At 52.9% G+C, this 12634-nt stretch overlaps 1 protein-coding gene across 20 annotated transcripts in view; it reads left to right on the top strand.

The window, feature by feature from the left end:
* Nucleotides 1–12634, top strand: part of CLASP1 (cytoplasmic linker associated protein 1) — a 268556-nt gene that overhangs the window by 242009 nt on the left and 13913 nt on the right. For all 20 annotated transcript variants that reach the window (XM_067742183.1, XM_067742188.1, XM_067742189.1 and 17 more), the window contains 2 exons: nucleotides 9394–9600; nucleotides 10877–10993. In XM_067742183.1, the coding sequence (XP_067598284.1) occupies nucleotides 9394–9600; nucleotides 10877–10993 (324 nt within the window). The remainder of the gene's footprint in view (nucleotides 1–9393; nucleotides 9601–10876; nucleotides 10994–12634) is intronic.

Raw genomic sequence — 12634 nt, 5'->3', positions numbered from 1 at the left:
CAGACCCTGAATCATGGCTTTTTCCTCTGTTCAGCAGTTACGTGGCTACTGAACAGAGACCGGTCTGGCCCCCTCAGGTTCCCACCACAACTGCAGGCTCAGCGGGGTTGAGGGCGTCCCTCTGGCCGGGCATCTCTCCACCCAGCAGTCCTAGTGCCACACAGGTGCATGAATGATGGGTGTGTGTGCAAACCACTCACTCACACTTCCGGGATCCAGCTTGGTTGCCTGATGGCGACAGCACCTACTCGTGTTTGAACAAAACGCTTTCCACTTCAGATAACTCATTTGAAAAATGTGAGGACCAGGTAAGCTAACAGTAGTCACCGTAATTATTCCCAGGTGAGGAAGAAGGTCCAGGAGGTCCCATCCTTTGTCAGGTGATGCACACGTGGCAGTTCCTGGCAGAACCAAGTTGTGAACCAGGTCGTGTGTCTTTTAAGGGGCAACTGGTCTGTGCTGACTCTTTTTTTTTAACCACGATAGCTTCTCCTTAATGAGAATACATGATGAAAAAAATGACATGAAATGGACGTTCTTTTACATACATACGATGTCAGTTGTTTTCAGAGGGGAGGACATATTGAGACTGTGACTCTGAGGTGAAACAAAGCCACCTGCACGGTGTGGCGGTCACTAGCCATCCCCTTGGCAGACGTCTGTCTTTACAGTGGCCGTCCTGATCGTAACCTCCAGGATTTGGACGGTGGACCTGGAGAAGTATACGTTACCAGAAGTTGCTCTTTACTGTTTACGTGAGAGATCTTGTTGTTTTCCCCTGCAAAGCGAGAGACTGAGGAGAGAACGTTCTTCACTTTGAAGTCCTTTAGGTTGCGTAAGGGACACAAGCAGAAAACGCCTGCTGCTTAAAGCAAACGTAGCAGCACTCAGTTGCCGTGGAATTCTTGTAACCCAAGGGTCTCCACGCGGCTGTCGCTGATTTCCTGATAAGCTGGTTGAGGAAACACTGTGTTCTGAAATGAGTGCGGTTACTGGCAGGCCTCCCCTGCTTTGCATGCTTTCAGACTCACCTTGACTTGGTGCCCTTGTCGTTTTCCTTATGAAACTTCACGCTGTCACTTTGCCCGAAGCTTCTAACTTGGGCACCTGTATGTTTTGGTGTTAGGTATCGTTTTCGTTTTTGTTTTTCTTTTCCTTTAAAACTCTTCCATGTGGTCTTTCTCTGGCTTTGCCAATCCGCGTTTGTTTTTAGGCCGGATAGTTAGACGCACAGGGTCTGTGTTGTAGCCGTTGTGCTGGCATATCCCACACAGTATGTCTCTGGTTGCTACGTTTTCTCGTCTGCACATTCAAACATCATTCCCACATTTATTGACTGGAAAGGAGCCGAAGTGTTTCTAGACCCGGTTACTAGTCAGACAGGGGCCAGTCTCTCTTCCCGTCTAAATTGGCACTCTCAAAGTGTGCTCCTCCCGGCGACAGCTCTGGGCACCTCCTTCTCGTTACAGCTAGTTGGTTTTGTGTCCACAGGCAAAACCCAGGCTTTGGCAGATGAAGGAGTTGGACCGGCAGGTGGACACAGAGCGGCTGTGAGAGCACTTGTCACCAGACATGTCTCTCCTTGGCCGCTGTGGCCGGGGCCCTGCCAGCGTGCGCACTGTAGTTCTGGCCGCGGGGCTGTAGCAATGAAGCACTTCTTGAAATGCAGTTTCTATAAGTTGAAAGGTGTCATAAGGCCCTTAGGGAAGATGCATAAAGCAGGGCTGAGGATAAGATGGCTTGTTTGTCACCGATAAGCCAGGGACTGTGTTCCCAGGGTCTTTAACAGGAGCTATGAGTGCAAGACACTTTTGTCACACGCTGAAACGTGCCGGGCACTAAATCTGTCTCAGGCATCGTTCATCATAAGCTAACAGAGGTGTTTTACAATAAGCAAGATAGAGGATTCGGGTACCGGTTTAAAGTTTTTATTTTAAAAGTTGGTATTGGGAATTCCCTGGTGGTCCAGTGGTTCGGACTCAGCACTTTCACTGCCGAGGGCCTGGGTTTGATCCCTGGTGGGGAACTAAGATCCCATAAACCTCGCAGCGTGGCCCAAAAAGTAATTAAATAAATAATTAAAAGTTGGTGTTTGTCCGGTTAGACAGTTTTCATATTTCCTATTTGAATAAGTAAATCTCTTTCATTGTCTAGCTCCTTATTTTTATCTTTTTAGTAAATAAAATTTGCTTTTGAGTTTCAGTAGCTCACTAATGAAGTTACTATGGTATACCATAGTGTTAGCTTTTAGCAAACATCCGAAGGGGCGAAGGGCTTGATAGTGACCTTTTAAAATCTTACGCCCCCTTTTCTGTTTTTCAAGAAACAACTCCATTAATGTTAACACTTTTTATCTGAGAACTTGAAATCCGTTTGTTGGGGCTGGTACAGAACCTCTCCTTCAATGATTACGAGAAGATTTAGGGCTAAGAAGAGCACTGATACTTTGCATGAGATTCTGGGGTCAGTGGGAGCGTGAATCTAGAGGGGGAAAGCCTGGTTTTCGGTCCAGCATCCGACCTCCAGCCCAGCTGTCGGTTTGATCCCTTCTGTCTAAGCCTGTGTAGCGTGGCCGCCTCGAGAATCAGACACGGGACATGGAAGCATGCTTCTAACACTGTCAGGCACTGTACCAGTATTGCTACGTAAAGCCGTCTTCAGACATCCGTACCGTCTCAGAGGCACTCGTTTCAGTAGCTGCTGCTCCCAGGCACTGCGGCTTACACGCGGTACCCAGAGTGCTGGGGTCCTTGCTCGCCGTTCTGTTTAAACTTGAGAGGAGCACCAACTCTGTTTCTTTGAAGATGTTCTATACTTGAGACTTTTTGCTGACCTCGGCCACGTTAATGAATATTCCATTACATTTTCCTGTTAAAAAGAGGAAAATATCAGCTTCGTTTTATGTCACTCCAGGAGGTCACCAAACATTTCTTGCCCCACAGCAGCCTTGGTGTTTAAGGCATCAGAATCCAGCCTCAGGTGGTTTGGCTTGTTTGGGGAAGTTTGAGTCTCAGGTAAATATGAAACAACCACTGTTACGTCTCCCGGGGTTTTATTTTGAAATCATTTCTAATTAGTTTTATGATTGCAAGGAATTAAAAAAGCAAAGCCAGACTAAATTTATTTTTACAATAGAACTTTTCGGGGACCTCTTGGCAAATATCACAGCCTGAGCAAAGCAGCGGCGTGTCAGAGAGAAAGCACTTTAGCGAGCTGACGTTGTGCTTCAAATACCAATTAGAATCACTCTCTGACCATGGCTCACCCAGGCCCCGTGCATCTGGAGTGGCCCTGAGAAGCCTCTCGGGGCAGCGGCCGTGTGTCAGTGGGTTCTGAAGAACAGTGCATTGTGTGAGCGTAGAAAGATTATTTCACCTCTCTGGACCTTGGGTTTCTAATCTGTTAGCCCAGGGAGTGGACTGCATGCTTATCTGTGTGTCATCCGGCCTCAGGATAATGGAGGAGGCTGCTGAGTAACAAACCTCAACTTTTCTAGATTCTAAGTCTCCAGTCTTCTTTGGGCTCAGTCTTGAGATATAGCCAGAGGCCCTATTTCCTTTGTAACCTTCAGCCTTTTAAGAAAAAGACAAAACCAGAGACCTGTATAGTCATTTAAAAGGTCAAAGTTGCTGAGCCAGACAGTCTGACACTCGTAGCACAAACTGGTAAATGTCCCATTATTGGGCGGGTCGCAGGGCGGTGCTCAGACCTAAAGGAACTTACATGGCTTAGGTGACGTTAGAGCAGAGGAATCCACGTGGGGTCCATAGAGAAGTGCGCTGGGAGTCTGGGGCAGTTCGGGAGGATGCTGGCGGTGAGCCAAGCAGCGAGGCCCAGGGCCGTGGGCTGGGAGGACACAGCTGGGCTGGACCGGCTGGACCCACCCCGCCACAAGTGGAGGTCCCATTGCCCACCCTGCTGGGTGGTTGGGACATGCCAAACATGGTGTCCAGTCCTGAGTGGTGGCGGCCGCTGCCCCACGGTTACTCAGGGTGAGGGGACACGGCCCCTCCTCTCTGATGGGCCCAGCCTCCTAAGACCAGACGTGACACCTGCCCTTTAGCTCCCGTAGCCTCAGAGCGTCTTACTAAGAGAGGAAACCCTGTCTGCAGAAAGCAGTCGGGGGGCCCTTGTTTAATGTCAGAACCCTGGAGTCTGGAAACTTGGGTCCTCATCCTACTTTGGCCAGTCACGTGGCTGGGGACGGGACGCAGCTCTGGACGCCGGAAGTGCTGGCACCCGGGGTGACCTGGGACGCCCTGCGAGGCCTGCCCTGCAGGGCTGGCCTCAGAGTCGGGCGGCGAGGAGGCTGGCACTGTGAACACTGAAGACACTGTCTTTTATCCTCTTCCAGTGAAGAAATAGACCGGTTCTGAGTAGAATTGTGCCTGAGGTTTTTCAGTTTTACGTAAAGCAGACATAACCGCATTTCTCGAACTATATCTCAGAAGGCTATCGAAATTTGGGTGAATAAACTTTGGGCTGTGTCTCTGGGCTCCCGCGTCGGCTGAATCTCTCGGCATCTCCACTGGAGGGGCCGTCACACTCCCACACTTGAGTCCGGGAACACCAGGAGTTGATGGATTTGGGAGGCGCGGAAGAGGAGTTCTGTGCGCGGCCCACCTTCCGCCTCCCAGGCTCTTCCGAGGGGCCAGCCATCCCGGCGTCGGAGGCGTCCTCCAGGGTGGGGACACGGCCCCCTCCTGGGCGCCCACCCTATGACTCTGTGGCATTGTCCCCCATTGGCCCTGATTCTACCCCTTGGGGTGGGACAGAATAAGTCTCCCACCTCGGAGCCTTTCCGCGTTCGAGACGGTGTTGCCCTGAATGCGCTTCTCCAGGGCGGGGGCTGTGATGGCCGTGTGGTTAGAGACCATCCGTGCAGGCTATACCATCTGAAATTGTACGTGTGCGTTTTCCGGGAGAAAGTCCTCATCAGCGAGGTCTGGGAGATAAGGTTTCACGCTCCAAACTGATGTAAGCATTCTAGATTCGCATCCCCCCTCATTTTACTGATGAGGGAAACTGAGGCCCAGACAGTAGAAGAAACTCCTCCCACGTTCACCTCACTAGTTGATGGCAGAGCCAGGTCCCCGAACTTGGACCCTGAAGGTTGTTCCTTTCCTCCCCCCCGTCCCGTGGTGCCGGGGCCGGCAGACAGGGGACTCGCATGCTGGGTTCAGGTCCCCGGTGGCGCCCGCCTGAGCTGGCAGCAGGCAGAGCAGTGCTGCCCACACCCCTGCCCCGCCCCACCAGAGACACAGCCGCCCCTCCACGGTGGGCGCACCACGCTGGTGGGCACACGCTGGGCACCTGGCCTGTCTGGTGAGGCCTCCCCGGCCTTCCCCAGAAGGTGGCGCCAGCCTCTCCCTTCGGGAGGCACGGTTCCTGAGCACCCGCTGGCTGGCTGGCTGGCTTTTAGTCAGCCAGTTAGGCTGCCGCATCGGTGACAGAGCCCAGTCAAACCCTGTGAACTTAAAACACGCAGTCCAAATTTTGACAGGCTCTGTGCTCTCAAAGAAACCTTATCTTTAAGCAAACATTCATCAATATTCTGAGTAATGATCTCATTTTTTAAAAAGTTAGATAAGGAAATTATGCTTTTCCTAGCTAGACACTGTTATTTCACTAACTTTGAAAAAGCAGAATTCCTGTGTTCCCTACCAGACTGCAGCAAAGTCAGCAGAACTAGAACAGTCTTGGTCACTTGGGGTAGATGACAGCCCAGAAGGCTGCCTTATCCCCCTTGCTCTCATCAGCATCCCTGCCCCCTTGGAAAACATCTTTGCCGCCTCTGGCCACCTTGTCTGCTAGACAGTACTGTTCTCCTTCCTCTCTGCTGCCCGTGTTTACTTTTGCTCTCTGTTTGCTTACACTTATAATCTTTGCTTCTTATGTTACACAGAACACAGGGGCAAAACCTAAAGTTCACCCTGAATCAGGCAGCAGGCCAGCCGCTGGGAGCTTGGCATGTAGAGGGAAGTTGAGAACGCCGACCCGCCTTGCCAAAAACAGCATCTGTCTTGGGAAACTTGTTCTAACCTCAGTGAAAGAGGGGGCCTCAGATGGGCCTTCTTAAAGCGCAGCTTCTGGCATTTTCTTTTCAGGCATTTTCAGAAAACCTACATTTGATTAAATGCTTCCTGCAAGCGACGTCAAGAATTCGTGGAGTTTTATATGACAAAGTTCCCCTTGGGTTTGGGTTTCAGCTCAGCAGACCTGAGAAGGTCTGTTTCCCAGCAGCTCCCTGCAGGGTAACTCCTGTGACCTGGATGATAGCAGAGCGTGGGGAGGTTGGGGGGAGGAGGGGACCCCTCGTGTTAGAGTCTCGCTGTGAACCTGGCCATTTATTTCCCTGAGAGGTGCCGGGAGGTTTCTAGTTTGCTCCTCTCAAGACTTAAGTGGCGCTGCTGGGACTTGAACCCCAGTCTGTCTCCCAAGCCAGTGTCTTCCCGCCCACTGAGCTGTGCCCACCTCCTGGTGGTCTCCTGAATTCCCCTACATCAGTGTTTTCCAACTTGAATATTGTCTATGAAATCATCCAGTATTTCATTTCATTTTTTTTTTCCATGTTTAAAAACTAAGACCTCAGGTTTCGTCAGTTAGTTACTATCACTCAGCTTTCTGACCAGTATGTTGTGACACCTGTAAACAGTGGTTTCTTACAGTAGAAGGGCATTGGTGTCCCACTGCGGGACCCGATTGGAGAAGGGACGGGCCCCCTCTTCCACCGTCTGCCTAGCCGTGTGTAACACGCCAGACGCCTGGCTCTGCCAGGTCCGCCGTGGACTGACCGCACTCTCAGGGACATGCCTGAGCTCAGGAGGAAGCACAGCACTTCATCTAGTAATTGTTGCGTGATGGAGCCCTTCTAAGCAATATGCTGTCCCTCTCCAAACAGACCGATCACTGAGCATTTAAATACACACACACACACACACACACACACACACACACACACACACACACACACACACACACAGTGGGGAAATGAGTTGGACAGACTCTGAGCACCTAGTGCATGATGATGGACACTGCTGGGCATGGGGACAGAAGGGTGGCCAACATGGGAGCTTGCCTTCAAGGAGCCCTGAGTCTAGTGGGGAGACGGTGTCAGCAGAGCAATGAAGTGCAGTGATCAGGGTGCCCCGGGGGTTCCGTGGGGGTGAGGGGGACCTGCCCGGCCAGGTCACTAGCGCAAGTGAGCAACTTTCAGGAAGAGTGAAGGGAGCTGGCGGGGCCCCACAGCGGCTGGCGGGGTGCATCTTTGCCCAGTGTTCCTGCACAGGCCTCGTTTCCTTGCGTGCCTGGTCATCGGGGTGGCCCTTTGGAGTGAGTATTGGACCGGGCAGACCCCTGGGCGTAGGACCGAGCCCTGGAGCCTTGCGGGGCACCTCAGTGGCCCAGCCCCACCTCTCTGCTGTTCCTCCACCAAGGCCGAGCTCGGAGCCACACGGGCTCTGCAGCTACAGTCGTTGCTGTGTCATCTTTCTTAATCCAGATAGCTGTAAAAGTAGGTGTTTTGTTAATCCCCGCTATGGAATTTTTAAAAATTGAGGCTCCTCTTGGTAGAGGAATGAACTGAGGTGCGTCTGCTGCGCTGCTCTCAAGAGGCTGAGCGTGTGTCTGTCTGACTCTGCCCTTCTTGGGGTGAGAGGTTAAAGGTCATGTAGGCACAGCAGACTCTCTGCTGTCAGGGGACCTGAGTGGGACAAACCGCTGTTCGTAGGCGACAGAGTTGGTAGGAGAAACATCACGATGGGCTTCCTTTAGTCTCATTTCCGTGTGTGTGTCTGTGTGTCTGTGTGTATATGTGTGTGTGTATATATGTTTGTGTATATGTGTGTGTATGTATGTGTGTATGTATGTGTGTCTTTATATATGTGTGTACATATGCGTGTATATGTGTGTGTTATGTGTATCTGTGTATATCTGTGTCTGTATACGTGTATGTGTGTATATGTGTGTGTGCATATGTATGTATGCATATGTGTCTGTATATGTGTGTGTCTATATATGTGTGTCTGTGTGTGTGTATTGTGTATATGTGTGTGTATATCTGTGTCTGTGTATATGTGTGTGTGTATCTGTGTATGTGTGTCTGTGTATATCTGTGTGTCTTTGTGTATGTGTGTGTATATCTGTGTATATCTGTGTATCTGTGTGTATATGTGTGTGTGCTGTGTTTGTGTCTGTATGTGTGTGTATATCTGTGTGTGTATATCTATGTGTATATGTGTGTGTGTATCTGTGTCTGTATGTGTGTGTATATATATGTGTGTATATATATGTGTGTATGTGTGTATGTATATGTATGTATATGTGTGGGTATGTGTGTGTGTATGTGTGTGGTGTATGTATATGTGTGTGTCTGTGTGTATATATGTGTGTGTGTCTGTGTGTTTGTGTCTGTGTATATGTGTGTATATGTGTGTGTATGTATATATGTGTATGTATATATGTGTGTGTCTGTGTATGTGTGTATGCTTGTCTGTGTGTATATGTGTGCATGTGAGTGTGTGTGCATGTGTATGTATATGTGTTTCTGTGTGTGTCTGTGTGTGTATATGTGTGTCTGTATATGTGTGTGTCTGTGTGTGTATATATGTGTGTGTGTGTGTATATATATGTGTGTGTGTATATATATGTGTATGCGTGTGTCTGGGTATGTGTGTGTGTGTCTGTGTGTATGTATATGTGTGTGTGTATGTGTGTGTGTATGTGTGTGTATGATATGTGTGTCTGTATATATATGTGTATGTGTGTCTGAGTGTGTATATGTGTGTCTGTGTCTGTGTGTGTATGTCTTTGTGTCTGTGTGTGTGTGTGTGTCTGTGTGTGTGTGTGTGTGTGTGTGTGTGTGTCTGCGTGTGTGTGTCTGTGTGGGGAGTGAGAGGCCCTGAGCATGACTGGTGACTAGTGACCGCTTGCTGGTGGGGCTGGAGCCTTAGGAGCCCCGTGGGCCACCAGAGAAGCCTCCTGCTTCCTGTCCCTCACCAGCCACCTCCTGAGCCTTTGCCTCCTCCTGTGCCCGCCCCACGTGGACCAGCCGGCCCTGACAGGCCCTGAGCTCAGCTCAGCTGCTGCCACACAGGAGTGCGCGAACACACACAGCACAGATGGAGCGGGGGGAGGGCAGTAGGGGAAGACGGCCCAGGCTGTCAGGTTTCTAAGGTCCTTAGGAGCCGGAGGGTAGGACATGGCTCTTCTGGAGTACGGCTGCCCCCTACGGCCAGCCCACCCGGCTGACGCTGTTGGAGCGAAAGCGCAGCCGGGCCGGGGCCGGGGACCGCCCAGCGCGGAGCGACGCGAGCCTGTCCCTGGGCCTGTGAACTCGGGCGGCAGTGCTGTCTGGCGTGGCTGGAGCTCACCCACGCACGGGCCGTGTTTCAGGTGGTGAGGGCTGCCGAGGAGGCCGCCTCCACGCTGGCCAGCTCCATCCACCCGGAGCAGTGCATCAAAGTGCTGTGCCCCATCATCCAGACGGCCGACTACCCCATCAACCTGGCCGCCATCAAGATGCAGACCAAAGTCGTCGAGAGGATCGCCAAGGAGGCCTTGCTGCAGCTCCTCGCGGACATCATCCCGGGCCTGCTGCAGGTGGGCCCCCGAGGGGTGGGCGGGACAACCGGGCGGTGCAGCCCCTGCCTCTTCTGGCCCACCCTCTGCTGAACGCACAGGAAGATCTTCCTGGCACCCCAGGCCTGTGGCTCACAGAAGGAACTTTACTGTGAACATGTTTTGATCTTTCTTCGTTGTTCCTTCCTTACTGCACGGCAGTGGGCCCAGCCCTGGGCAGGGTGGGCCGTGGAGCCCAGCATCAAACAGTGGTCCTGGCTCTCATCCGTCCAGCTAATATTAATTGAAAACCCTCGTGAGCATGAGGCGTTGAATTAAGTAGACTACGGAAGACGAGGTGTTTTCCACTGTTGGGACCCTACCTCACGGAGTCTCCAGCCCGCTCCAGGACCCGGTACAGCCGTACAGACGGCCGTGGGTGAGGGCGGGTGCCGTGTGCTGAGTTGCTGCCACGGGGGTGCAGGTAGGGGTTTCTGAGATCGGGGTGGGGGCTGACCTCTGGGTTGGGGTGTCAGAGAGAGACGGGCTCAGAGAAGAAGTGGTTTAGAGTTGGGCCCTAGGGAGAGATTTCAGTGGGGAAGGGTAGAGAGACATCAGCTTTACACTTAATAAATGCTGCTGTTTGCTGAGTGCTGGGCTCAGAAATTTAAACACATATAGCCGGGCACTGGCTTATTCCAGGCAGAGGGAAAGACACAAAAGCAGAAAGGTCCAGAGGGCTGTTCGGAGGAGAGCAGACAGTCCCACCTGGGTGTGGGGCGGGGGGAGGCCCACAGGCAGGTTGTGGTCCAGCTGGAGAAGGATGCGGAGGTCTGGCTGCGGGCGGATGTTCCCCGCAGTCCGTGGACAGTGGAGTTTTGCCCACAAGAGTGAGCGACGTGGTTCTCATTTCTTGAAAGGGGTTTGCACGTGTGAGGTTTGCTTTACCATGGCGAGAAATAGGAAAGAAGCCAGGTATTTTTCCCCTTAACTTCCTTTTCTCATTCTGTTCTCTCGTGACGTCTCTTGGCTGGTGCTGCCTGGCAGCTCGTGATACAGCATCTATCTGTGTGGAGGAGACCAGCTCGCCGGCCTCCAGCCTCCCACCCCGGAAGCCGCTCACTCTTTGGCACTCTTACATGTGGCCTCTCTGGGGCGAGAGCTCTCGGGGTTCACAGGCAGAGCTCAGGTGTATCCAGGCCGCTCCTGACAAGGTCGAGGTTGAACCGAGAGGGCATTTGTGGAAACGTTGATGAAATATTGACAGTCAGGCAAAGCTTTGATCTCGTTTCCTTTCTGTGTCCCTCTCTGACTGCAGGGTTACGACAACACCGAGAGCAGCGTGCGTAAGGCCAGCGTGTTTTGCTTAGTGGCGATTTATTCCGTAATCGGAGAAGAGTTGAAACCTCACCTGGCACAGCTCACAGGCAGCAAGGTGTGTATAGCGTTACACGGGCGGGTCGTACACCTGGGCCTGCTGGCGCATCGCAGACTTGCTGCCCTGCAGCTCTGGGCTCCGCACGGGCTTCCTCAGCACGTGCGTTCTAGCTGAGCCTTATTCTCCAGAGGCGTTTCTCTAAAGACGAAATGACCGGCCGTTTAGTGAAGTCATTAAGGTACAACGTGGTCTGTCGTCGCTCCAGTTTTTGAAACGATAGCTTTGAACTTCTAGTTTATCCCAAAAAGGAAGATGACTGTCTTTAGAAACCAGCTTGTTTTCTCCCCCCGAAACACTAAGGACGTTTACCTGCTGGCTTCACACAAGGCTGGGGGGCTCCAGGTCCCTGTGGGGTGAGGACGGTGACCCTGCACGTGACCCGCCCGGGGGCCCACAGTGATCTCACTCTGGAAGCCGGGCTTTTTATTCCCTGGGCTGCCTCTCACCTTCCTTCTAGACTCAGGGACAGAAAATGGGACAAAAGGACGATGGGCTCATGGAAGGTGACGGGGGCTGGAGTGCTTGTTGGTTGAAAAACAGACTCACATCTGATGAACTGCCAGGGGAGAGCAGGTGGCCACCCTTGAGCTCTGGCTGGAGAGGCCAGGGCCTGGGCCGCGGGGCCAACGTGTCACCGTGAAGTTACAGAGGCCCTGGGCAGGGGTGCAGATCCGCGAGCGCGAAGCCTGCAGCGCCTGGCCTTCCTCCTTAGAAAAGAAGGGAGCAGAGGTGATGCTCGTGGCTTCTCAGTAGGGCTGTTCCTTTGACACAGTTGGCGAGCATCACCGCTCACCGCGTTCTGGCTCTGCTGCCTTCGCCCGAGCAGGGCTCACACCCTCAGCACTGCCGACACCTCGGGCCACTTCCTGGTGGAGGCGCCACCCCTGGGGTCCCAGGAGCGCACCCGACCCTCAATTGATGTCCCCACACCTGGCCAGGTGTCCTCTCGGGGCAGAATCAGCCCTGGTGGAGAACGACTGGTCCAGAAGGAGACACTTGACTCTTCCCGCAGACAGAAACCAGCAGCGGGGCTGGCAGGTGTGGAGGCCACTTCCCCTGATTCCACTTCCCGAGGTCCCCGTCCAGCCCTCCTGGCCATGGCCTGCAGGACCCTGAGCCGAGAGTGCCGAGCAGTTTGCTGGGCCAGGAGCCCCCCTCCCTCTGTGGCCGTCGTCGGGGGCCGTGGATGGTCCCTGGCAGCGGTGGGGATGGCACAGACAGTCTTCACAAAAGGAATTAGATTCGTAAAATGGGAAATTCACCCAAAAGTAATATTAGCCAGACCTCGGTTTTCTGGTACTTTCTACTCTCGTGAGTAAGGGAGCTGCCCTGCCATCTCATGTGCCCCCTCCAGCAAGGGGCTGAGGAAACGCAGGTGTCTTCTCGTCCCTGTCCTGCGGTTGACCTGCTGCCCCTTGCAGCGGTGGTCTCGGGTCTGGAGCCCAGTCCTCATTGGAGCCAGTATTCCCATCTCCCCGCTGATGATGTCAGTCGGCTCGGAGGGCTTGGGGAGGCTGGCTGCACAGCTGTCCACTGGGGCAGCGCAGAGCTTCCGGCCGTTACAGTTTTTATAGGTGAGAACTCCGGTGTGTTAACGTGAACCTGGTAGACTCCAGCGCACATCTCCTAAAACAAACA

Source organism: Pseudorca crassidens, chromosome 6 (assembly GCF_039906515.1).
Source record: "Pseudorca crassidens isolate mPseCra1 chromosome 6, mPseCra1.hap1, whole genome shotgun sequence".
Lineage (NCBI taxonomy): Eukaryota > Metazoa > Chordata > Mammalia > Artiodactyla > Delphinidae > Pseudorca > Pseudorca crassidens.
Note: the sequence above shows the minus strand (reverse complement) of the source record. Positions and strands in the feature narration are given on the sequence as shown.